A 27,777-nucleotide genomic window follows, 5' to 3' on the forward strand; every position below is an offset into this window, starting at 1 on the left:
ATAATTTAACACGACGGCTAGATTCTGTTGATAATTTAATAGTTGGTAATTGTATTACTATTTTACAGACAGATAGGAATTGGTACTTGCATTGCAAAATGTTGAATTGTGGGCGGGATCAAAAGTTATGATATACGTCACTAACAAGCAGATCTAGGATGCTTTCATAACGTAATTTACAATTTTGGACTAAAGTAAATTTATCACATCACCACGGAGTACATCTTAAGGAAAGTATAACGAATTATAGCTAAATAATTTCAAATTTCTGAACAATATCATCGTCATTTAATTTATAAATCGGTATGAGCATAATCTTAGTATACACGGTACTCAGCTTTCAACTAACAACGTAGTCCATCGAGTTTAGCTATCCGCAGGGAAACGCACACGGGGCTACGGGGTATCGATCCAACGATTAGTAAATCAGACGACTTTAGCCTTCTGCACTCCTCTCAGGCCCTACCTGTAGACATGTACGATTAATACCATAATATATTATTATTATATACTTACATAGCATTTGTGCCTTGGTGCCTCTATTACATCACCTTATTGTTATTATCGATTATTTGTCTTTTTTTATTATTTAGGATTACAGTAAGAAATAATATATATACCTACGTACACACTGGATGTGGAGAACACTCTGATTATGTATGTGCTTTATAATAAAATCAAAGGGTCAATATGTACATAACACCAAATACTTAGGTACCACCTATTTGTTATCGCCTCTATCGACGACGCACCTACAAAAATCAATAAAATCCGTTCGATAACCAAATTAAAAAGTAGTATTCATATTGAGCAAATTTTATGACTTTAATTTATTTCAACGGCGCACTAGCCGTATTTTTAAAATCGATCTATTCGATATTATTATTACATATTGAAAAAAGAGTTAAAGATCATATTTCTACAATTATTTATCTTTATTTAATTTGTTTTAATACTTAATAATATTGAAACAACTAAACTAAATTCAATCCAATGTTATTTTAAACCATTAATTTGTAACAAATAATATTTGTATATGAATGACAAAGATGACACTTGCAAATCAATTATCTCTTCCTAAAGCCATTCCTTGTAATTATTGCCGAATTATCTACCTTTTTTTTTCTCGTGGAAAAAATCCCTTATTACCACCGCCCAGCCTTCTTGGGGGGCGACTGGGCGGTTATATTGGTGTAACCGTTGCGCTACGGCCCGACGAAGAGCCGCCCAGATTTGATGGGGACTTTCGGGCCGCCGCGAGGCCAAGTCCCTAACCAACGAGTCCCCGATACAAATAAACCTACGCAACGGCCTACCAACTAAAACTCCGCGGTGGCCCTCTTCAGCGCATTAGGGACGGCTGTGGGCTTCCTCCGACGGAAATGTTTAAGTCTTCGTCCGCAGCCGCCCCTGCGCTGTGCCGCCTAGCAGCCCGTCTCATATGGGGGGGAGGGCTCAGAAGCCCCCGCGCACCGAAGGACGCTCTCGGCGTCAACGGCAGCATGGGGCCTACTGCACACTGCCGTCCATCCCGGAGGTCAAACCAATACCTGCAAAGGTCGCACAGAAACGCATTAAAAGGTGCGCGCACTAAGGCTGACAGCCTCCTGCTGCCTGCCGACGGCCCCCATCGTGGCCCCTACTAGTCGCCTCTTACGACACGCAGTGGATACTGTGGTGGAATTCTCCAAACGCCCCCATTCTGCAGGGCGGGAGTAGGTAACTAGTATCTACTTTTTTTTTTTTTTTTTTTTTTTTTTTGTGGTTTCGCGGAGAAAGTCCCTTATTACTACCTCACAGCCTTCGTGGGGGGCGACTGATTGGTTATGCTGGGGTAACCGTGCCTTACGGCCCGGCGTTGAGCCGCCCGGATTTGATGACGACCTTCGGGCGACCGCCGGGCCGAGTCCCTAACCCGAGTACAACTAACCTATGCACGGCCTACCAGCTAAAACTCCGCGGTGGCCCTCTTCGGCGCATTAGGGACGGCTGCGGGCTTCCTCTGACGGAGGTGTCTAAGTCTTCGTCCGCAGCCGCCCCTGTGCGGTGCCGCCTTGCGGCCCGTCTCCTATGGGAGAGGGGGGGGGGGGCTCAGAAGCCCCCACGCACCGAAGGACGCCCTCGGCGTCTACGACAGCATGAGGCCAACTACACACTACCGTCCATCCCGGGGGTCAACCGAAAAATGTGCAAGGATGCACAAAAATGCACTAGGGCGGACAGCCCCCTGCTGCCCGCCGACGACCCCCTTCGTGGCCCCTATTAGTCGCCTCTTACGACAGGCAGGGGATACCGTGGTGGAATTCTTCAAACGCCCTCATTCTACAGGGCGGAACTAGTATCTACCTACTGTATTGATTGAACCACCGACAAAGTGATTACTTTTATTGAATTTGTTTTGTTTCAAAACTAATATTTTTTAATAGGTCTCTATTCGATTTGATAAACGTCTGTATATTATTTGTTCACGTTCGTACGTGTCAAATTCATTTTCTATAATCTAATCAACCGCCTTCATCAGTATAATAATATAGAAAGTAATAAGTACATATACTTGACTGTTCTAGCCATGTATGTTCAAAGTTGAAGCACTTGTAAAACCAGCTATGTTAATAAATCATTAACTATTTATGGCATTTTCGTGTTCCTTTTGTGGTGACTATGGAGGTTGATACGTAATAATTATCAATACATTTCATAAATAAATACAAATTTATAAGTTCATTAGATTTGCGCTTTCAGGAGCAAGTATTTACCTATACTTACATAATATTTCACATGTTCATACCTATGTAAAAGCATCACTTGAGAACGTCCTAACCGGCTTCATTGGTTTCTTTTTTTTTTGTTCCTAATAGGGTAGATTCCTATGTTTGGTTTAGTTTTTTATTTTATATGTTACGGAAAATAATATGAAAAATAAATTCCTCTATGAAATCCGTATCAAATTTGGTTGATAAATAATCAGTTATTCAAATTTGAAATATTGATGTGAGTAAAAGTGGGGGCGTCGTTGAGATATCACGCTGTACTTTTCTCACTCACGCAGCGCTATGGCCGGTGGTACTGGGTGACGTCACATTTTAATATTACTGTTTGACAGCTTCCCTTTCCACCAAATTTCTAAGCTTTATGACTTACTTATTATTGCGTGGATTTTAAAAACTATTTTTCTGATAGATTTTGGATGAAATACCTTTTTGATAAATGTATTTAAAGAAAAGTCGACAACTACCCTATTATCAAGACAGGGTTTGTATCAAAGAATAATTTTGAAAAATCAATGGAATAAAAGCTTGTTTAAACGATTGGAATTGATTGCAAGTTGGGGGATTTACGTATGGAAATATTTTTCCGTATTTGCTAATCCCCGACATTTTAAGTGTTCACATTGAGGCCTATGAGGGCTCGCGAATATTTCCTAGCTTTCACCCCCCTCCTCCCATCTTAAGAGGGTTTCTTCTTCTCCCACACTTCCTTCTCCAGATATCTCCTCCCAATTTTCCTCCAGGGCCCCGCAGTCGCTATGCCGGGGGATTCCAATACCCCATTCGAAGGTTTACCCCGGTGACGAAAAAAATTACATCTAACCGCATGCAACGAATTTTTTTGTGGGAGTTCAGTTAGTTTCAGGTTGAATCATAAGATAATTTCAGAGCCTATAGGCGATGTTGTCGAGATCTAAAAGATGAAAAGTACTTTACATCAAATGCTAGCTCAATACTTAGTTGTTGGCTTATATTTTTCTTACAGTTTTATTCATAACATTAGCTGTGCATTTTAAGTCACAGTTTATACTCGCCCGGATAGCTGGACTAAACTAGATAAGTACATATGTAGTTAAATAAAACAATTAGTCGTACCTACCCACGTTTTTTCTACCTAAACAAACGTTAATTACACTATACTGTAGCAAGTTTCTCTACTAGGTATTATGTTAATTATAATTATTATAAACTAGCTTTTACCCGCGGCTCCGCCCGCGTTTTAAAGTTTTTCGGGCTAATGTTTTCCGTTATAAAAGTCACGCTATATATTTTCCTGGAAGCCTATGGTCTTCCCAGGGTCTCAAACTGTCTCCATACCAAATTTCCTCTTAATACGTTGGGTAATTTTTGAATTTAACACGTTCAGGCAGACAGATGCAGCGGGGGACTTTATTTTATAATATATTTTTGTAGAACTTTTTAAAAGGAAAATTCCCGTCATACATTATTGTAGCATAACTTTAACCGTTTACGCAGTGCACGCAACGGAAGCTCTCAAAACTAATACAATTTTCCCGTTTTTGCAACATGTTTCATTACTGCTCCGCTCCTATTGGTCATAGCGTGATGATATATAGCCTATAGCACTCCACGACAAAGGGCTATCCAACACAAAAATAATTTTTCAGTTTGAACCATTAGTTCCTGAGATTAGCGCGTTCAAACAAACAAACTCTTCAGCTTTATATAATAGTATAGAGTATAGATGTAAAGTGTCTATAGTAAATTAATAGTAATACTATCTTAAACCCATTCTGAATTCAAAAACGAAATTTTAAATCTAAAAAATGGATACTTGACTTACCTCTTTATTTATTTATTTATTTATTATAGCTCTGACAACAATCCATTGAACCCGTCTTCCATATAATATAATTTCAATACATCTTTCGTAACTCAGAAGTGTTGCCACTTGCCAACTCGATGTATAAAGAAATCTATATATTTTTCAAAATTTACGAAAACGAGCAATTATTATAAAGGCTTATGTAAACAAGAAATAAAAAGAAGCGTTTCACTTACGAAAATGTCCATTTAATATTGAAAATAAATAAAATATGGAAGAACGAATACACGAGAATCGATTCTTAAATGAAAACAATAAAATAGTCGAAATCAAACATGTGAAATATACTCATATTTAAATTCGTTAAATAGATTGAGTGATATGGAATTGCCAGATCACTCTGAAAATCATTTATTTCATCTCAGAACAATGACAAGCAATTTCATTTATTAACGGAAATAGCAAAAGATGTCTGAAGCTATTTATTTTGAATGAGACCTGATTCAGATTTTATATATAATCGGTTCTCCTTCAAGCAACTCCATAAAACTGAACGTTGCGCAAGTGTGGCAGGTTACGCAAAGTTTTTTACTTTGAACGCTTTGATGTGTGGTCGAAAAACCGATACCGAATGGCAAATACGCAAATATTTAAACAAACTTTGCACAAATATGCAAATACCCGTGCCACACATGAGTTCAATCACTTGATTGAACTCACAACACTTGTTCAAATACTTCAAATATTTATGCTATGTGTGGCGCCGGCATGGCATAATACTTTCTGACCATAGAGTAAGTAATATACTACGTAAGAAGAGGCGGCACTTAGTACATTGAATTTGAGCTCACGTACACATACATGAGACAGTAGAGTTACATTTTGTACGAAGATTACGCAGAAAAAATGACACGCAAGGCTGCCAACTTACTATAAATCTGCTCGTCTCTAGGGACGTTCCCTATTCAATCGATATTATCGATAGCTTTATATCGATAAAAATTCCTGACCATAAATCTTACACTGGTATAAATTATGATTGAATTTAGAATATTAAAAATAAAACGTCCACAATTTTTAATAATTCCCTTTATTTAATTAGAAAATACACAATATTATCACGTGAATTCCTTATGTATAAATTGTATAATGTTTAGGTCTCCTACTCAAAAATTCATTACACTCCAATTTTCCGTTATTTATTTCCAATTTTATATGGAAATTGAAAAATTTGATACCTTACAGATATGATCTTTTTCCATCCAATCAACAATTACTATGATACAATCATTGCAAGGGCAAATTCATAGATGTCGCACGTGCCTTTTTTGATTAGGTTAACTCTTGGTCTCTCGTGGCTCGCCGGCGAGCCAAGACAGCTACATGACATTTGCGTGTGTCACGGGATTATAACCTTATATACTACATAATAAGGTTATTTTTCCGTCACACGCGTAGCTGTCAATGTTTGCCGGCAAACATTCAGCTACCTGTACATATTTGAAAATAAAATTTTGACAAGTCATGACGGGTTAATAAGCATAGAATTGAAACTCCTTAATCTAGAATATTCTCCTCAACGACTACCTGAGTTTGTAAATTAGAATTAAATATATATATCACTTTTATGTAATGTTTTAAATCATAATATATATGTATTTTCTCTTACCGGTGTGGATCAAGTGGAAATTTAGCCATAATTATGTTTGACTTTGAGTGCTTTTGTATGCCACAAACCTCTCATTTTTATACACATTAGTTCTTTTCCCCATTCTCGCACACAAAATAAATAAACTACTCAAATGTAAACAGAATTAGAGTCAATATCTCGGAATAATAAAAGTCACTATCTCGTAACACACACTAGACAAACTCCTTCAAGAAGAAATATACACGAAACGGAGAAGCAGGCTCAACTCAACGTATTCGGCATAAAACTTAACTTATTATTGAACAAAATCGCAATTATACAAATTTTTGCAAATAAACTCCAACAATGACAAATCTACCGTCAATAATGGCGGCATATTATCAACTATCATGGTAGCCAATATACTTTCAAATTTTTTTGGTTTATTATGTTGGTACGAGATGTAACGCTGAGACGTCCTTTTGTCAACCAAAACTAAACTCTATATATCGGCATTAAGATATATAATCATTCATCATTACACAAAATGTTCTAAGTGTCCACCCCCTGCTTTCTGGCTTGCAGACTGACTTGTATTCTGTGATAGCTGTCAAAATGTAAAGGGTGGAGGCAAACAGAATCATCTCGTGTACATAGAAGTTTTCATCGAAAAGTGTCTAATTATGGTAGCCTAACAGTAGCAAGTGGGTAAATTTTAAAGGTAGCGCCAAAAAATAGTATACTAGGATATTGAATTAAACAAGAAAGGAAGGCTTCCGCCTTGTTTTAGTTATTGCTCAATATACTTACTGCAATTTCATCACCCTCCGTACTTCAACTACACCGTCACTAGAGATTTGAAAATTTTTACTCGGAACATTTCACACCGTTTACACTTGCAAAATTCTTGTCATACCCTCTTGCTATGCTAGGTCGAAAATCCACCACGCTAGCGCTAGTGTAGCTTGAAGATATAACACGAAGTTAGTTATAAAACGTAGTGAACTGCCGAGTTGAATAATAATATCGATTAGTGATGCGACTCGAATAAGATATTGTGATTCGAGTCACTCTAGCAATTTTACTATCTCACTCGAGTTTTCGAGTCACTGGAGTAAAATACGTCGCTCGAGTAAAAAATGACACTCAAGTTGCAAGTTGGCAATTCGGGTGAGCTTTTTTTTAGCAATTTTAAACAAATGCCTATATTTGAAAGTGCGGCGAACTAAGAGATGCAAGTTTGGAACTGTCAATTTTGGTTTTTACCGATGCTAAGTAAAATAGAGTAGTGAAGTGATATTTAGTGGCAACAGAATCAACTCGATGCGCTGAGTTGACTCGGTAACTCGAGTACATAGAGACCACTCGAGTGCGAGTTTGACAAATTCACTCGAGTGACCCGAGTAAAAATAGGACTCGGGTCGCATCACTAATATCGATGTCCGAAGCAGAGCGGTCGGTGAAAATACTTTATTATGAAACCTTGGTGTTTATATATTATATCTTTATATGTTTAGATTTATTGTGAATGATATTATATTTTTTCCAATTTTCTTCACCTTTACCCTATTTACTAACTCTGTTGATGTGGTGAATACGAATGTATTCGAATGATACGAATTTCCATTCAAAAGTGAACTGTGAACAGTAAAATCTCATATTGCATAGGTACACATCACTAGTCTAATGATCAGTAGTTGTTTTTTGTTAGGGAAACATATCCATTTTATATTAAACTAGCTTCAAATGTTGTGATAATAACACTATTAAATAGATACAACGATATTAAATTTAAAAGATTGTTTTAAAAAAAGGCTATAGAGTAAAAATATTTTCAAACATAACTTGCTGACCTTCAAAAATGACCTCTAACCTCAGTCAATAGGAGTTAAATGCGCATGCGTTAAGTATTCATCCGTCAAATTATTGTATTTGGCGCGCTGATAACTACCTACCACCCGTTGATCACGATGAAATTACTTATTTTAGTCGGTCGACAGACATCATACATTCCTGACGTTATTATTAGTTACCTTTGTAACAATTTTAATTGCATCGAAAATGTCTAATGAACTTTTGATCAGTGATAAAAAAATGGCACGACAAAATGGTATTGTGCAACCTCTGTTGACTGGTAAGTAGACAAATCGTAGCAAGTTTTGGAGCGAATTTCAAAATCCAGGGTTACTTTAAATTTTTATGGCAGCAGATCTTTAGATGACCGTGTTCAGTAGTTCTTCATAATTTCTTTATATGTTTCTTATAAAATTGCACATATTTAATATGACAACTTGGTCAATTAATTGTTGTGATATATATTTTACCACTTAATACAAGTTTCGACACGTTTGAAGTAAACCTTTTGATCCACAGAGCAAATGATCTGTGTGATAAGATATTGCGCTTTATCTTTATGTAAATATGTATATTACAGAGTATTTATTAGTAACAGTATTTCAGAAAATGTAAAAACTATACACTTAAATTTGTCATGTTTGCATGGAATGTTTTGGTCTTTATTACAATATTATTTATTTTATTACAATATACACCAGTTGGATAACTAATGAGTTCCACAGAACATTCTCACATACTCACACTGTGGTTTTATCAATTTTCTAACTTAAGAAACTTCTGATTGATTTGGGATTGTTATGATCTCAGAATAATAAGTGGATTCCCATTATATTAGGTGATATTTCATAATACTATCACAAATATTGTAATAAAAATTAGGGTATTGCACTTATCCTTAAAGGACATTGGTATGGCAAAATTTATACAACCAATAATGCAATATGTATTTGAATTTCCCAGACCTCTATCAAATAACAATGGCTTATGCATATTGGAAATCTGGAAAAGTGAATGATGTTGCAGTGTTTGATTTATTCTTCCGCGCGAACCCCTTTCAAGGAGAATTTACAATATTTGCGGGCCTTGAGGAGTGCTTAAAATTTTTGGAGAATTTTAATTATTCTGATAGTGGTAAGTGCATTATTATTCTTGTAAATAAGAAATAATTTTTAATATTTTTAAACAAATAATGTGCAATATGCGTAAATAAAAACAGCTGTGTGTTTGGTCAGTTGATAATGGTAATATTGTGTTGTTTTGTGTTTCAATTTTAATTTTGTATAATATTGTTGGCATGGACACTGGTGTCTTTTATTTTCATTACAAGAGGCACAATAAATAATATTCTCTAAAACCTCATTGCCTTATTTAAAAGTTTAAGTGCTCTATAATTCCTATGCCATTGTGGAGATTCATGATTTACCATCAGCTGCCCACCGGCAATTTCACTTATAAAGTATATTGAATATTTAAGGAAATATTATTTATATTCAACTTAATTACCTTAGTATTATTTTATAAAAAAAATATATAATTATACTACCACAATTTAAGGACCAAAGTAACTTTGCCTATATTTAGAATATTTTGGTAATCAATACATGGGATAATGAATAAATTTGTTTTTTGACATCAAGGTTTGCCAGTGCCGGTAGACTTATTGCATCATATTATAAAATCTCCTCTCGCAGCTTGTGCCTCCTTGTAATCAAGCATAGGTATCTCTTATCTGAAAGAACTGTTTAAAATCAGTTATAATTTATGTAGATAACATACATACAAGCAAATTTTACCTTTTAAATTATTAGTATAATTCAAGTAATATTTCAAATAAGTATAAGTCATCATAAGCAACTAAAGTTTCTCAACCCTGCAGGGTTTTAAAGCCTGAGTGAACAAACAATGTGATGTAAACATTTAAGCATGCAAAACACATATAAATAAATTGTCTACTAATATCCCATAAAATCTTAAATGGTATTGTATAAGTACATGTAGTCAGTTATTTTTGTATAAATATAATCAGATAAGCATGTTTTATAAGATATAAGATACATTTAAATGTCTTTTATTGCAGACATAGAGTACTTGAGGCAAGCATTACCTGGTAACATTGAACCTGAGTTTTTTGCTTATTTGAAAGATTTAACTTGCAAAGATGTTAAAGTGAGTGCCATTGAGGAGGGATCTGTTGTGTTTCCAAGGTTTGAGTTCTATTTAAATATTTATACAGTAGCAATTGCCATTTCATGTTATAATTGTCAGTAAATAAGCAATTTGTTGTATAGTAATTATTGTGCAGGTTTCATTATGATTTACTTTTTATGATTGTATGATTGGCGTGATTCAAAACTATGGTTTGAATATTTATAGTTATCTAGGTATACCTAAATGAAATGTTGAGGTATACCTATATAACTAATAATAGTTGATCTTACCAACTTATCATTTAGATATATATCGCCGTGTTATATTAGTTACATAGAATTTGATATTTACTTAGTTATTAGTTACTATGGGTCCCTAAAAATAATTCTTAATAATACAGAGTCCAAATAGTATTTCCAAATACATAGTGGTACTGGAGATCAAGGGCCGTTAACAAGATGCCATTTTATAATTATTAATGCTAAAAAAAAAGAAAAAACAAAGACGTAGATCACCAGAAAAGCGCCATGGGCTTTGCGAAGATCTTTATCCTCCTCGTCCAACCCCGTGCGAGGTTCGTTCCACCGACGCGACGAGCTTTGAGTCAAATATAACCCCTATTTTTCCGTCCCAGGTTAAAAACGCATAAGCCCAGATTGTACCTCTCTATATTTCACAAGGCTGATATTATTGTTAATAAATATCTCGCACTTAGAGTCGTTATCAAAGTGTGACTCTGCCATTTTTCTAGTATTTCATTCTTATAAAGTTTACGATTGGATCATGCAACTTGACCACGAGAACTTATTAAAATTGTAAAATATAGTCCTACTAATTCCTGAAATATTATCTACATATTTTTATTGAAATTTAATTAGTTTTTACAAGAATATTTGTAAATTTTACTAGGGATGATATTTTCGAATACAAAATGTTGAAATATGTTTCTAATTTCAGAGTGCCATTACTGAGAGTAGAGGGTCCACTAATCATAGCACAGTTGTTGGAAACAACATTATTAACGTTAGTCAACTTTGCAAGGTGAGTAACGGCTACCTACTTCATTCACTCAATGTACTTTATTTTTCCTTAACATTTAATAATTACCATGACACATTATATTAAATTTTAAATTTTCTTTTAACATTGTACTATTGTTAGAATAGGTACTATAAAAAACCTCATTTGTGTTCCTCTAGTGTACTAGTAACTAGTTATGGAGCGAACATAAAATGAATGCTGTTATCGCATAAAACCTGTAGGTAGGTAGTTCTCCTTTAAATTTTGATGGCCTTAAAACAGTTTTAAAACTGGTTGGATTTTAACTGACTCCAAAGGAGGTTATACTTTCGTCTTAATTTGTTGAAATGTTTATTCAGCGATAATTTTTACCCCATGGTCTGATTTAAATGATTCCTTTTCCCTTCGATTTCGTATTTATTTATATCCTCGAAAAGATTTTGATGTTTTTTTTGTGTTTAATTAAATTTAGCTTCAAGATTAAAAGTATTTTTGTTTGACTTTGAAAATCGAATGCAGCAAGGAACTCCTCAAAATAAAATCAAATAAGATAAAACTATTTTATTGGGTTTAGAGTTTCTGGTACCAGTATTCATTTTAAGAGGGAATTCCAGTACTAAACCTTGGTTATTGGTTATGAGCCCCTTTTTCCGCACTCAGCCCGTAAAGTAATTGGGCTATTGTGCGTGGTATTAAACCGTAACAGAAATCAGAACTGACACTACACAGATGCCTGAGACGAGATGTTATTTCTCCGAAAGCGGTTACTGTCGTGTTTTAACTTAAAAGCTACCTCCCAGCTCTTGGATTGGTAAAGACTCTGCATCAACATTAGTGGCCTATACAACACTCACGTTCGCGTTCCCGACGAATCGATGGAGAATTTTAGCACTATGCTCAAAAATCTTAACCGAGTTTACCAATTCGTGAAACTTAAAATGACCATAGACGAGATCAAAATCTTGTCAAATGTTATGCCTATCCTAATTACTGTTGAGACATATACTCTCCAAGTTGTCCACAAGAACGTACCTATAGCTAGGACAAATCTTGACTTTATTATATGTATGGACACTAAATATATTTGTTGGACTCGGTGCCTAATTGATTTGCGACAACGAACTGAAATTTATTTTTAAAAATTCATATCACCTGAACCTCAACTCCAAATATAGCCTGTTACAAATGACAAAGAGACATCGTTAGTGCATATAATACTCATTTTGTTACAATTTTAACATTTATATTCAAGCATCAAAACAATCGCTGCTCTGTCATCGCCTTTTCGCGTCATACAAGTTTGACTCAGCCACCGCTATAAAGCAACAATGAATCGTATATCATCACAATAAGATTTACTTTCGCTGTTCCGCTATATATGTAATGTTAACTCCTGGTGGAGACCTACGCGCACTTGGTCGCGTAAGCGCTAGTCTTGATCTCATGCAATTTAAAAATAGCAAGTAAAGGCATTCCTACGGCGATGCGCGCATGCACACGTGTAATTCTCTGCCTCATCTGCGATGACGCTATGCGGTGACCACCAAATTAATTTATTGACTATGGTTATGTTCATTTTGTTTTCATTGTACCGAGAAGGGCGTTACTGCTCATTTTGTTTCCATAGGTACATGATACATCTATAACGATTATGTTTTTCATTAGATAGGTAATTTGCGAGTTATCAGTAACCACGCTCGACTGACACGTTTAATTGCACTCCGTAAATCAGTAGCTTAGTTATCGTGGTATATTGGGTCCTTTATTGCTATTTACACATTGTTACTATTTTATTGATTTGTTTACGTTCTGGCCGGTTAGTTTCCATAAACTATAAAAGGTTAAGTACCTTTAAGAAAAGAAAAACAAATATCTAGTTTTAAAGTCTAGATATTTTCTTGTGGTATTTAATGATGTCATCAGCTAATTGTTATTTATCATTTAAACTATAAACTGCGTGATTTTGTTACGGATGTTACCTAAGGTTTTTGTTTTAGCTTGATGGCAACAAATGCAGCACGGTATCGCATGGTGGCCGGGAAAAGTGTTTCTTTACTTGAATTCGGCTTGCGGCGAGCCCAAGGACCTGACGGAGGGCTGTCAGCATCAAAGTACGCTTATATCGGTAGGTTTTCATATAGTTTTACTAGCGTCCCGCCACTGCTGCGCTACATTGCAGAATATGTATGCCTGGATATATTTTTTTCCTTCCCTATAAATATTTATGAAGTATATTATACATAAACCATCCTCTTGAAATACTTCGTCCATGAGCAATACAGTATGAATATCCATTTGGGAATTTTTCAGTTTATCGCGTTCGGACAGACAGACAGACGCGGCAGGTGGGCTTTGTTTTATAATATTAATTGACGCAGGACGTAAGGACGAATACAATCAAAATCGTGTAAATACCTACGATAAGGGACCTTTCCGTGGTCGCTATATGACTTTTAAAATGGTGGCATGGCAATATGGCACTGGTATTTCCTAGAACTAATTATCGTTTTTCGCTTCACGATCATACTGGCTAGGGAAATGATTTATCACCTGCGTACCAATAGCGTGGTGTGAACATATTTAATCTATACTAGTATAAAGCTGAAGAGTGTATTTGTTTGTTTTAATGTGCGAATATCAGGAACTACTAGACCGATTTTGATTTTTTTTACACTGATAGGAAGCTACATTATTCTTAAGTGCTATAGGCTTCTTTTTAATCCGGGAAAAATTTTAGCCCGGAAAAACTCTACGTAGTCGGAGCCGCAGGCAAAAATAAATAAACGGAATCGGCTTAGCGTAATATTATATCATCCAAGCATTGTCTGAGATTAGGTAGTTGCATAGCACATCTTTGAACGAAGATGTACATTCTAATTTCTAGCCCATGAAGAGAGCTAAAGATCCGCCTCTATAACTTGCAACTTACTAGAACCACATAGATACGGTTGATGCTTAGAAGGCTATTTGCAAGACAAATTCCTCAACAACCCTCGGATTCACAACCAGTTTCACAATATCTATTACCTATGATCCGCCGTAAGCCTTACTGTTGGCGCCTATTCGGCATTGAATTCGCTACGTAGTAGAAAAGCTGATATTGATCTTCACTTCATCAGGTCTTGATGATTTGACTTAACTTATTGTTGGAGTCACAATGAATGACACGGAATAGAGATGAGCTTCTAGTTTTACATGGTAATAGCAATAAATAGGATTACACGATGAAGTAGAACTGACTAAAAGATTTATATTATTGATTTGGTTAGCGTGTTCCCGCAGTGTGGTTGGCGAAAATTGGTGCCAGGCACAGCGCAGCCCGCCCTGTTCAAACTTGTGCAATATAAAACACCCCACCGCGCCATCGACTATAAGAAGTCTCTGTAGTGAATATACTTTTCTTTAATAGGTTTAATCAGGCAACTTTCGCGAATCGCAACCTTGAATGTTTAGTCGTTATTAGGTATAGCGTAGTCACGGTAGGTATTATATTATCTATGATGCCTACCGACACGTGAGAACCAGTTCGCATTACGTGATTGCGAAGAGACGATTTCAATGTAACACGCATCTACATTACGTTTTATTGTCCGATAGATTTTTTTGGAAATTACAATATTATAAAATAAAGTTCGTCGTCGCGTTTGTTTGTCTGTCTGAACGCGATAAGCTTAAAAAACTATAGAACAGATTGCGATGTTTAGGATGATTAGTTTGAAAAGCTGGGAAGAGCATAGGCCACTTTTTATCCCGAGAAAATATAGAGAGGGACTTTTATCTCGAAAAACTCTAACACGGGCGAAGCCGTGAGCAAAAGCTATTTAATTATAATTTTATTACAGTTGATGCATTATAAAGCAAATATAATTTTTTCAGGTGGATTTGATGGTACCAGCAATGTATTAGCCGGTAAAATGTTCAATATCCCGGTGAGAGGCACACACGCACATTCGTTTGTGACTTCGTTCAGTACTTTGGAAGACATTAACTCAGTGATACTGCGACACGCTGAAACGCAGAAGCCATGCAATCTGTTAGAGCTGGCGTCGGAGTGGCGCAATCGCGTCTCCGCCATTATCGATATATCCCCGGAGGAAGCGAGTGACGGTGAACTGGCCGCGCTCATATCATATGCCCTAGCCTTCCCTTCGGGATTTTTGGCTCTAGTGGATACATACGATGTCAAGAGGTATAATTTTCAAGGCTTACCGTCACAACACAGGCTGCGTAATATGAACGGGCATACTGGCTACAATAGCAACTGTGGAACCAATGGTACTAGAACTCAAATAACGTCGAATAACCATAGTACATACGGATATAGCACGGTCGAACGCACACTGAGGTAAAGATGAAAATAGACAGTTTATATTGAGATAATATCCGATGAATATGTATTGTCTTGCATTGTCATTTATAAGTTACGTGGAGTTTGATTGTTAGTTTACCTTTATACAGGCTTATTTGTAAAACCTTAATAACGTCGCAGAACTGTAATAATACCATTATGAACAAGATATTTGTTTTGTGACTTTAATTAATTACATTAATATTTATTAATAATTCATACAAAATTCAAAATATTTATGTTGGTTACTCTAAGGAGACATCTAAATTATAAAAGTTTACGTCACTTACATTTTACTATATTGATATGCCGTGTGGAAGATATTGCGTATTTAATCCAGTACTAACAAAAAAGACAACTAGCATTTTTCACTAGTGTATACACACTACGAATTCCGTTTTCCAATTCGAATTTGTTGTGATTGGCTATACACAATACAATTCAATTCAACCTTTAGACTATGGCTCCACCAACATACACGATGATTTTCGGGTCTCGATCTTTCAACAAGTTGCAAATTAGATTGGACACAAAGAAAAAAAAGTAATGAATTTATGATGACTTGTAGTCGTCCAGCACTACGACTGTCGATTTTAATATATTTGTAAGCTCATATGAATTTACGTTTCTGCACCCCTTCAGATAAACTGTTTCAAACTTCTTTCTTCTTTATCCGCGTAATTTTCGTAAAAAGGAATAGTTTTTCTTCACGTATATAGGTAATCCTTTACCGTTAAAGCGAACGATAAATTCACAAAGAATACACACATGATTTTAGAAAAGTCAGAGGTGTGTGCCCTTGGGATTTGAACCTGCGGACATTCGTCTTGGCAGTCCGTTCCACAATCAACTAGGCTATCGCCGATTATAGGTAATAAAAGAAGTCGCAAAATTAATATTGCAATATGTATTGATTTTAGTATGTGTACACCAAAATGATGGCAATGCTTGTTAGATGTGATGACAATGTATTGGAAGCCTGCGCCAGTATGCTAGACGGTACCCTAATCTACCTATATCATTACCTTGTAGCAATGTTAAACGCCACACAGCGATGACTAGATCACAGGCAATGCCCGGTTACTGTGAGAGATAGTAGTCGTAAAGTGAGGAAAACATACTGGATTTCTTCAAAGCCAATCCAGCGGCGAACAATGACGCAGCCCGTCGATTCAATATCTAAATACTTCGCGTGGTGTGTCGTTTACAAGACGAGTCAAAGTTCAAAGTAATGAACTTTGTTGGTGTTTTGACGTATTAATGATGAGCATGAGAGACGTTATGTAGTTAGATACTTACTGCAAAATACAGATCTTACAATGTATCAGATAATACAACAAATATTTTTACTCTATGATGTTTTTGATAAATTTATTATGATATGTAAAAAGTCATAGAACAGAAGATGTTTATAATGTGAGTAATATAGTTCTGGGAAGTTATTAACGTGTTACAAATAACCCTGTATAAGCAGACGCGAGTTAGTCATTGCAACTCATTGAACACACCGAAGGGGCATGAGCGGTTCATACACACGGGCGGGATGACAATACGCATTGCGCACATAATATTATACCTAACTACACGCCGCAAGCCGCAAGTCGCAGTTCGCAATCAGACTACTAGTACCTACTACCTAGTATCTACCCAGTACCCAGTACCCAGTACCCGGGGACATCCCTACCAGTACCAGTACCCGACGACATCCACGGCCGTAGTTTCAATTATATTTTTATTTGGCTTTTTCAGTGAAGCGCGCGTGGACGGCGCTTCATATCCCAACTGAATGTAAATAAGTGAAACGTCTGATGGGAACTTTACATTTGCTTCAGTGTGACGTATTGTCCTGGATCTATGAGCAACGTTAGGGGCAAACCTTACTCATTGGGCACAGTTGCATTGTATAGGGATATGCACACGTTACACAGTAATTGACTAATATATTTGCATGTATACATTAACACATCATTAATTATATGTTTTGTTTGGAAAGCAACATGGTACATGTTATTTGTTATGTTAGTACATAAGTAGCTGAATGTAGATAGTGGACATTTCATTGCATTTGAAATTTGGATTGCATTATATTACGCTATTAGAGAAGATTTAACATACAATATTGACTAGACTCAGTAAATTTTGCTAGTAACTGTAATCATTCGTTCGATATTGATGAGAATTCTAAATTGTTTCTGCTATTTTGTGAATACTTTTTAACAGGAGTGGTCTGCTTAACTTCTGCGCTGTGGCGCTAGCCCTTAACGATTGTGGATACAGAGCTGTCGGCATCAGGATCGACAGCGGGGACTTGGCCTACCTCTCTGTGTTGGCCAGGGACACGTTCGAACAAGTCGGGAAAGCTTTCAACTTGCCCTGGTTCTTGAAACTCACTATAGTCGCGTCTAACGATATAAACGAGGAGACCATTCTCAGTTTGAACGAGCAAGGCCATAAGATCGATTGCTTCGGTATCGGCACACATTTAGGTAAACTATTGTTTTACTAAATGTTTAGAGATAATATTTATAAAGCTCGATATTTTGCCAAGATTACACGCGAACGTTTTCGCCTAATTGAGAATACAATTCATTCTAACGATGACAATAAAGTTTGCCGCTTGCAGCCACACTAAATTATATTTACTAACAACACTTAAATATATTTTCATACGAGTTAAATGTAAACTCGTATAAAATGTTCGGTATACGTTTTACAGTGACGTGTCAGCGCCAACCAGCTCTCGGATGCGTGTACAAGCTGGTCGAAATAAACGGACAGCCGCGCATCAAGCTCAGTCAAGATGTTGGGAAAGTCACCATCCCTGGACATAAGGAGGTAAGGTCGATGGCACACCTGATAGGCTTCGCACGGCCAATTATATATTAAAATGCAAATGCGAAATGAGGTATTTGCTTACTGTTATCTATAATCCACTTAGCGAAAGGCAGGTAACAAAAAAAAAATATTATTTATTTTAATTTTAATTTTTTTAATTTTATTTTCATGTTTTTTAATTTATCATTTTATTTTACAAATCGTGGCACTAGGGTTATTACAACTGAGCTAGGATGCGCACTAAGTTTAGAACTTGTATAGAGTATCCTTTACAAACCTGTTACAGTAATTACATTTGTCAGACTCTAGTTCGAAGTTCGAATTAATTCATATCACAATAAAAAATCGATAGTGCTTCCGTGGTAGTGTTCTTTGGCTGTATACTGTGTCGATATATTATATGACGATCTGACTAGTCTCCTGTCACACGATGAGATGGGTATAAGCTCGGCGAAGGTTGCTCCACTTGTGCTTTCTACCCCTTGGGATGATACAAATTGAGTGACCATTAACAAATATTGCCATTCCCAAACCCCATGCGTTTAAAAAAATGCAAATTACTATTATAAATGAAAATACAAAGACAAGCATTGATAGCGAATGTCGTATAATGTTCGGCCGTGAACCAATGCGTGCTATCGAGACAAATATTACGGTACAGTTACACTGACAGATAGTATAGATATATCGGAATACAAGGTCTACGCTACGTTTATTGATTGCTTATTTAAACGTAGATTGTGAATCCCCTATCTATACGTGCTGTAAAATTCATAAATTGTTTACGAAAATTGGAATGATGTAATTGATTATAATCTATGGAATCGCTGACGTCATTTATGATTTCGATTAATCTTGAACTAGATCGATAATATGTCTATTGTTACCGTCTTTACATAAATAATGCAGGAGTTATTTCATATTAATGTCATTTACTTATTTATGCGTTTCATAGCGTGTTAGAAATAACCTTGATATAAAGAATAACATTAAAAAAGTGCTTGACTTTTGTAATGAGTAGGTACACATTATGACACTCTAGAATAGGGTCGCCAAATATTTATTGTTTAAACAGGTATTATTTATGAAAAATAATAAAATGTGGCTGCAAGATGCCATCAAAGGCTGGCTTTACCAGTACCCCGTTTCTGGCGAAGTTAGTTTTTCAGTTACAATAATAGTTTTTGTTGGCATGCCCGAATTATCTCGTCACGTGCCCGAACTGGCACGCATGTCGTCAGTTCGCTATCCCTGATCTAGAAGTTTTTGCATACAGTCATGCCAGATTCTGGGGGGGTTTGGGACGTGCTATGTCAGGACTTAATATTGTTCTGTTTTCAGGCTTATAGACTTTTCGGTGCGGACGGCCACGCTTTGATCGATTTATTACAAAGATCTTCGGAGCCAGCGCCGGTGGTGGGACAGAAGGTGCTTTGCAGGCATCCCTTCCAGGAATCTAAGAGAGCTTACGTTATTCCCAGCAAAGTAGAACATCTTTGCAAGGTAATAATTGTTCTGGAACATATTCCAAGTAAATTAGGAACGCTATAAAACAAAAACAATTGTGCTAATTTGACCAATCTAGTCTTAGCACTTAGTTGGTTGTGCGAATTTTATATTTGTTGTTATTTTTTTTAGCTTTAGTAAGTTTACTGTTATGAATGACATTTGGAGTGTATTGTATTTCAGACTATGTTTATTTAACTTATTTTATTTTAGTATCAAAAAGACTCGTTATTGGAATTTGTGAGCACCAATTTAACTTTGGTTGTAATTTAGACTATGTTTGGTTAATTTATTAGATTAGGTAAGGTTCGTTAATTATTGAACGATATTAAAACAATGTAAAAAGTATTTACTGGTCTATTTAGGTTTATTGGAAGGATGGCCATGTTACCACTCCGCCGAAGCCTTTGTCTGAGGTGAGAGAACGAGTACAATCATCGTTGAAAACACTACGTCAGGACATTAAGAGAAACTTAAACCCAACGCCGTATAAGGTATGAATGAATATTATAAGTGTTTAGTTCCTACATCATGTGTAAAATTCAGAGTTATTTAATGCATCTCGGCTAATTGTCAACTCTAAGGGTCGCAGATACCAGAAATGTACAAGGGAGTTATACAGTGCGCGAAGAAAAATCCGCCAATAATGTCACATTCTCCCAAATGATACTCGGCTCCATTGCAAAATGACTGGCGGAAAATGTCACGCTGTTTCATAGACTCAATGAATCCTCGTACATATTTGGTAGAAGCGCACCCTTAGGCTATGTTTATTTTATTTTTATAATACAAATTGAATATTCTTGTTGCAGGTGGCAGTCAGTGACGATCTATATAACTTCATTCACGATCTATGGCTACAGAACGCACCGATTGGCGAATTGTCATGAAACTTGTATCAGCACATCATTCCTCTGCCTAATAGAGACACAGCAAAGCTGAGCTTTTTCCATTGTCGTACCGTAAAAATAACTACTTAATTCTTGCGAAAAACAACGATCTGTGGTATAAATTGTAGTGTTTTTATCAATTTTGGCACTGTTAGCTACTTATTGCATAGCTTAAGTTATGCGTTGTACACAGAAGTAAGTCTAAATTGCACCGTAATCTATATCACACCAACTCGTGGGAATATTCCCATGTAATATTTATACTTATGTATCACGCTTTTTTGTTTTTGTCAAGGTCGAAAATGTAAGATCAATTAATTTATGAAATAACTTTCTGGTTCAATAATCAAGTTTTTAATGCAATAATACCAGTATTTATGTACAGTGTACATAATATATAGATAATGTCTTGATTTGAAATCAAAATAAACCATTAAGTGGGATGAAATTCCATTAATTAAGTTGGCATATTTATTTAATTTATTTTTATAAACTAAGTCAAAAATCAAAGCTATATAAATTAGTCATCAGTTTATTATTAGAGCTGCTTTAAATTTTATAAATTGGGGAGTTTTTAATATTATCGAAATGGCTAATAAAATAAACCAATATGACTTTCTCTGCCTACAATGTTTATAAAATAATGTTGTTGCCATTTATATTTTTATTATTTGGCAGTTAATCTGGTTGTTTTATATCTTATTTAATTATGTTACCCCAATTACTACGATTTGTTGTGGAGGAGGAACAATCAAATAGTTATGTTTATATGAAAAGACAAAACACATTAGATGGAGCAAAACCTTTTTTCACTCAAATATTATGTTTTATCCAGATGTGTGAATTCTTTCACACCTTATTTTATTTCGGGAAATATATACTAGAGGGTTAGTGCTAGTGCATTTTTAAATAATAAGATAGATATACCCATAACTTATTTAACAAAGACTATTAATTTACAAACAAGCAGCATGAATACAATTTTATTGTACTTTCTACTTGATGTATTAAGTTGTTAGCTGTGAAATATTACATGTATTTTAATACAATATGCAGACAGTGTAAACAAACTGAGTTGTTTTATAGATGGATACTCCTGGCCTCACATACTTAAAACAGTTGTTAAGAAAAACGAAGGAGTGATATCGCCATCCTTTACCTTTGCTAATAGATATAAACATCGAAGAAGAAATATTTTTGTTTCAACTGTCAGCAATTTGAATTGAAACTTATGTTTCTATAAAGTTAGCATTAGCCAAATGCTTGCCTAAACATCTAATATATTTTATCTATGTACAACTGTCTACATATAAAAAATCTATATTGATAAATTTTACTTAGTCATCATATAAAGAAAACAAAAATAAACATGGAACAAAGGTTTATATATGCACAGTGTTAAAAACAGTTAAAAAAGTATTTTATGGTAAGTTTTATAGTTGTAAAATATATTTTACATGATAAAAAAATCCAAGTACATTTTATTTAGTTAGTGTTTATAGGGGTTGTAATTGTATTTAATATTTTGTTAAGATAATTCATAGTTAAATGCCTAAATTGTGTTTTTTGGAATACTATAGGTTAAGGGGCACAAAATAGCAGTTATGTTTTTTTTATGAATACAGACTTTTGTACCTATATTGAATAAGGATATGATATTCTAGCAATGTTTTTATTGTTCATAATGATAAAAGATTTTAATACGATCACCGTAACAAAATTTTGCAATATTGTCGGTGCCTTGCAGGTAATTGGTCTATTTTCACATCAGTGACGTGTTCGGGCCATGCACTTGGTTTTAATGAGTTTTATCATTATTGATATACTTAGTTTAACCTTTTAAAAAGTTTCATACTAAAATTGATATTTTTATAGCAACCGGTATGTGCAAACATTGTGAATGAAAAAAGAAATAGAACTTATGTATTTGACTTTTTTTATCTAACGAAGTATGGCGGGGCAGGTTAGAGATGTGTATGGATAGACTACAAGATATATTATGTAAATTTTCTATATTTGGATATCGTCCTTTTTAGATGATAAGTTGCATGTAGCAAATGGATCATTTACTTATATTGAGTACATCTTTATTCAGCAATTACTGTGTTTTAATACTTGTTGGCACGAGTACACTATTTACATAAAATGAATTTTCGGCTTAGTGTATCAGACAAATAACATTTCAAAGATGTAACTGTGGACGAATCGGCACGCGTGTCATCTTATTAATATGCAGTTGTTATGATGGCCATATTTAAGTACTTCTTTTTGCTCTCATCTAGGCCATCGATTAATGGTATGTACGGCCCAGCCTCAGTCCCAACTTAATGTATAATATGTTTTCAGGAAGATCATTCATTTTCATGATTGGTTCAATCCGTGTATTGCCGTCTACTACTAAACGTAGGCAGTGGCGGATTAACACATTTGCCACCAGTAGGCTATCCAAATTTTGCCACCGCTTCTGACACTACACTTCTACACGGACAAAAGAAGGTGAAAGAAAATTCTTCTTCTCAGTCGTACACTTCTGGCAGAGTGGTAGTGCTTATGGATCATTTGGAAAATTGGTTGCGACTTTTGTGAGACTTCTTCATCTCTCTCTATTCATGGCACTGCGTGTACATTCAGTAAGCGAACACTTTGTAGACAATTTAATGACGTCTGTCCATTTGGTGGGTATTCGGTCCTGAGGACGTTTACCTTATACTCTTCCGAGTACCAACAATCGTTACAAAGAGCTTTCATTACAAAGCAAAGCTCTTTCAGGATGGAAGCGTTAGTAATGCCAGCAATCCCTTTAACTCTTAGCAAGCGCCTTCAGCATCACATCTTAAGGGCGTCAAACTTTTTACGACATTTGTGTTGGATTCGGCCATGCTTCAGTACCATACAGGAAAATAGGAAAAACTAAACATCTCATTAAGCGACCCTTTGTATTTTTAGTTATGCGGTGATCTCTCCATATCTTCGTGAGCTTTTCCTCGGCTGATCATAGAGGAAGTATTTTAGAATTAAAAGACTAAAAAACGATTATTACTTTTAAAAATCATCTATATCTTATGAAAAATTAAGAACTGATTACATTCATCCTAAACCTGTCCAGTAAAATTTGTAAACTAATATCATTTGCATGTATTCTAAATCAAATTTAGTATTTAATTTCGTAAATTTTCTGATCTTCTAAATAATGCAATCCATGAAATCAATAAATACTTACATACAGCAGCATACGAATTTCTAGTAAGCAAGATACTGATATTTAGGTATTATTGGATTCCAAAAATAACTGCACAGTTTCTAAACAATTGGTATTGTCATCACAAATATTACTTAACTAACCTAAGAACTTTTGACTAGCTAAACCGATTTTGATGATCCTTTTTTTATTCGAAAGCTTTGTTATTTATTCTTTTTTCATTTTGATGCTTCCCGTGTGTTTATAGAAACAACACGAACCACCGTCAGGTGCGCCGGAGGCCCGCGCTGCTCATTGGTTTCATTGTCGTTGGACCCTTGACTTCGGAGATAGATCAGAAAACTTTTAAAATGATGTTGTCAACTATGATGTTCTTAACGTATATACTGATTTTTACTAACACACAAAAGCAAAAAATAAAAACTTTAACAAAAAATTATAGGTACTTAAGTACCACCTTCAAAAACCACTAAAAACCAAAAAATAATTTAACATTAGCTAAGTATATCTTACTGGTTACCAATTTTGGAGTCGGTGCCTAATAAAAATTAAAATTTGTTTTCGTACTTTTTTTTACTTAAGTACTTATTCTACTTTGTGTAAACTACCTCTAATCGATCTTGCTAACGGAGTCTCCTATTGGAACCAAAATTATCCTATCTTAGCAACTGGAACCAATGGATGAAGCGGCATCTCTTGAGCCGTCGTGATTTTTTAAATGATATCGCTATTTTGTTGGTAGGGAATAATTTATAGTTAAATTGTACCTATTCATTTAATTTTTTGAATCCTCCCTAACATTGGAATAATTTCCCATGACACCATGGACGCCAAAATGTTAGTCAAAACCTGCAGTTGTGTAACAGCTTCAGATTACTTAACCCTTAAGAGAAGCTATGCTTCTTGAACTGACTATTATTGACGTGAACAGTGTAGTAAGCTAGGAACCCATTACATTCTTTTTAGGTAAGCGTAGCAACATGTCGCATCTTTAGAATTAAAATGACGCGAGAGCAAAAAGATTGTAAATTAACTTTATAATCCACAACATTTAAAAAGTGATAAAATATCGAATGCAACATCGACTTGTGTAATTATCGAAATTCATGTCTGATAAAAATTCATGTTATATTAAAAGCATTTATTAAAGCTACATGTCCATTATAAAAGTTCTGGTGTGTAAGATGCAACAGCCAACGATGCGCCGAGTATTTTTACGTATGTAGCGCGCGTCTATTGTTATGAAAGGGTGAGCCGAATACTCTCAATGATTTAAAAAAATTAGACCCTCAATTTCTAGACACTATTTGAAAACCAGACACTTGCATACACTACACGTATACAAATATTCTATATTAAGATATATGTACTAAGGCTAAGGCGCACTATTGACTTACTATAGTCATACACTTTTACAGCCCTAGCAGCTCGCATCTTTGGCTCGTATTGATCATAGACTAATATATAATACTGGAAATAGACTGGCAACTCTCAGTTTGAAATTTCATAATGTTAAGCGACATCTGGACGCCATACAGGGAAATAAAATAAATATACCTATGCATGTATATGCATATATAGGTTTCTAACTTTCAAAATTATATATTTAATTCTATGTCGACCCATCGGTAGAAAAAGTCGTAATTGTAAAACACTGATTCTTAGTAACAATTTTTGGAATATAATATGCTGTTATGTAAATAACAAATTAGAATTTATTTTATTAATTGTCAGAATCAGTGTTTTGCAGATAAACTTTGTTCTATGTATGGGTCGAAATGTAATAGTTTGACCCAATTCAAAGATAAATAATACAATAGTATATTTTAAACTAATTTATTTCTTTTACACATTTATTAATACATTGTCTGATGTTCCGGGACATTATGTAAAATGTTTTACAAACAACACTACACTGATATAAATAGTTCAAATTTCTTATAGAGAGCCTATCTAATGTATGTCACTAACACTTACACAAACACAGTCAATAGGTATTTCTTAAATACGGAAGAACTGAAGCTCAATTCAACGTAAATATACAACAAAAAACAAAAATCACAAGAAAATGCGCACGAGTATACAAATTTACCGACAGAAAAATATCTTATGACGTTTACTAGAAGTTGCTATTGTTTGTTAGCAGTAAACTACTATAAAGTACTAAAAATATTGCTATTCGTCCAAATTTATTTTAAAATTATAAGTATTGTAGATAATTTTTATAGGAAGTAATAAAATTTATTTTTAAAGCATAACTGCTTGTTAAGTTCTAGCTTAAATAAATATAAATAGCAGATTTATCTAAATTTATACGTACTAAAACTAACATATAATGAACTAGTCACACTGAGAAAAGATATTAAGAAATTAGTGCCATGTATAGGGGAGAGATGGCGCTTATTCTAAAAAAAATAATTAGTTCGAAGTTACCAGGGCATGGTATTTTTTTTTTTTTTTTTTTTTTCTTCATGGCTTCGCACGTCTAGTGCATTTAGCCAAAGACAAGTTGATGCAAATATTCATAATATTGGCTTGCGCAGCTTGAGATTGCAATTTTAGGTTTCTTTGCTGACGGTTTTTGCATAGGACAAAGGTAGGGAAACAGTTTGAGATATAAAATTAAGACTGGTAAAGAAATTTAGAAAAGAGGATATCAGGAGGGTTTGAAAGGAAAAAGGAAAAACTATGCCTTACATAAAATAAAAATTAAATAAAAAATACAATTTACAAAAACATAACACTAATGATGGATGAGGATGAAATAATTACAATTTTATATTGTTCTTAATGAAAAATGATGCAATACATTTATACACAGAAAAATTATTTGTACTAAGTAAAGAGAGGATAGAAGATGGAAAAGGAATACAAAGGTCTAGAAGGGAGCAAATCATAGATGTACGGTCAAATTGAGAGCAAGAAAACAGAATATGATTTAAGTCGCCAACATCTGATCCACAAACGCACATAGGGCTGTTTACTATATTGAGTCTGGCGAGGTGAGCAGGGACACAAGTGTGACCAAGCCTAATACGAATAAGAATAGAAGTCTCGACCTTGTCAAACTTAACTCTGAAAAACCACGGTTTCGTTGGGATCTGAGGCTGGATGACGGAGTAGTAGCGGCCCTTCATTATGCAACTAGATGACCATGTTTCTTTCCAAGAGTCTCGTAGAAAAAAATTTCGGCAATGATTGTAAGTCTTGACTGTAGTTTTTAAATGGAAATAAGTCACCACTTTGCACCGCATCCTTAGCTAGTTTGTCGACGGTTTCGTTGCCGTGGATTCCAGAATGACTAGGAATCCATACAAAATATAATAAGTATCCCCTCAAAATACATTTGTGCGCCAACTCTCTTATTTGGAGAATAACTGGCAAAATACCGTTATATTTAAAAGGAAATTTAAAGATGGCTTGTAGAGCACTTAGCGAATCGGAAAAGATAACAGCTTTATTTAATTTAAGTAAAAGAACATATTCTATAGCCTTCAGTATTCCAAAACATTCGCCAGTAAAAACAGATGATTCCGGAGGAAGCTTAATTTTTTGAACGATCTTGTATTGAGAGTGAAAAACACCAATGCCAACACATTCCGAAAATGAAAATTTAGAAGCATCTGTGTACAGGTAATGGAAGCCCTCAAAACGTTCTTCAAGAAATGCGTTGAATGAGATTTTTATATTGGGCGCAGTTTTATTAACACAGTCATAAATTATACTAGGAGAGAAAATTAACGAGTTGTAGCAGTTGTTGAAGAGCGGGAATTTATTAAAACGATGAGTG

The 27,777-nt window shown here is 35.0% G+C and overlaps 1 protein-coding gene and 1 long non-coding RNA gene across 4 annotated transcripts; one reads left to right on the forward strand and one right to left on the reverse strand.

Annotated features, from left to right (window-relative positions):
• The first annotated feature begins 7,841 nt into the window (after window positions 1-7,841).
• Window positions 7,842-22,886, forward strand: LOC115453816 (nicotinate phosphoribosyltransferase). 3 transcript variants are annotated; one of them, XM_030182542.2, is made up of 11 exons: window positions 7,842-8,318; window positions 9,002-9,172; window positions 10,119-10,245; window positions 11,147-11,230; window positions 13,207-13,334; window positions 15,086-15,554; window positions 17,778-18,043; window positions 18,274-18,392; window positions 19,734-19,895; window positions 20,264-20,392; window positions 20,711-22,886. In XM_030182542.2, exons 1-11 carry the CDS (start codon window positions 8,246-8,248, stop codon window positions 20,786-20,788), a joined length of 1,806 nt encoding a protein of 601 aa, XP_030038402.2. In that variant the 5' UTR covers window positions 7,842-8,245; the 3' UTR covers window positions 20,789-22,886. The 3 variants fall into 3 exon arrangements, with proteins under 3 accessions (XP_030038402.2, XP_030038404.2, XP_037298580.1); XM_030182544.2 differs by having other exon boundaries at window positions 15,086-15,398; XM_037442683.1 differs by lacking the exon at window positions 7,842-8,318 and adding an exon at window positions 8,759-8,876.
• On the reverse strand, window positions 22,661-25,422 carry LOC119190545. Its single transcript, XR_005112988.1, has 2 exons — window positions 24,009-25,422; window positions 22,661-23,776 (listed from the first exon to the last, which is right to left on the reverse strand). It is a non-coding gene; the product is annotated as an uncharacterized LOC119190545 (long non-coding RNA).
• Between the last annotated feature and the right edge of the window lie 2,355 nt (window positions 25,423-27,777).

The sequence above is a fragment of the Manduca sexta genome, chromosome 25 (assembly GCF_014839805.1).
Source record: "Manduca sexta isolate Smith_Timp_Sample1 chromosome 25, JHU_Msex_v1.0, whole genome shotgun sequence".
NCBI classification, from domain to species: Eukaryota; Metazoa; Arthropoda; class Insecta; order Lepidoptera; family Sphingidae; genus Manduca; species Manduca sexta.

What these genes read in the sequence shown, in the direction of transcription:
- LOC115453816 (XM_030182542.2), top strand. Translation starts at nt 8,246, where the DNA reads ATGTCTAATGAACTTTTGATCAGTGATAAAAAAATGGCACGACAAAAT. An exon ending in GGATCTGTTGTGTTTCCAAG is followed by an intron (nt 10,246 to 11,146) that starts GTTTGAGTTCTA and finishes TTCTAATTTCAG; the next exon opens with AGTGCCATTACTGAGAGTAG. An exon ending in CGGTATCGGCACACATTTAG is followed by an intron (nt 18,044 to 18,273) that starts GTAAACTATTGT and finishes TACGTTTTACAG; the next exon opens with TGACGTGTCAGCGCCAACCA.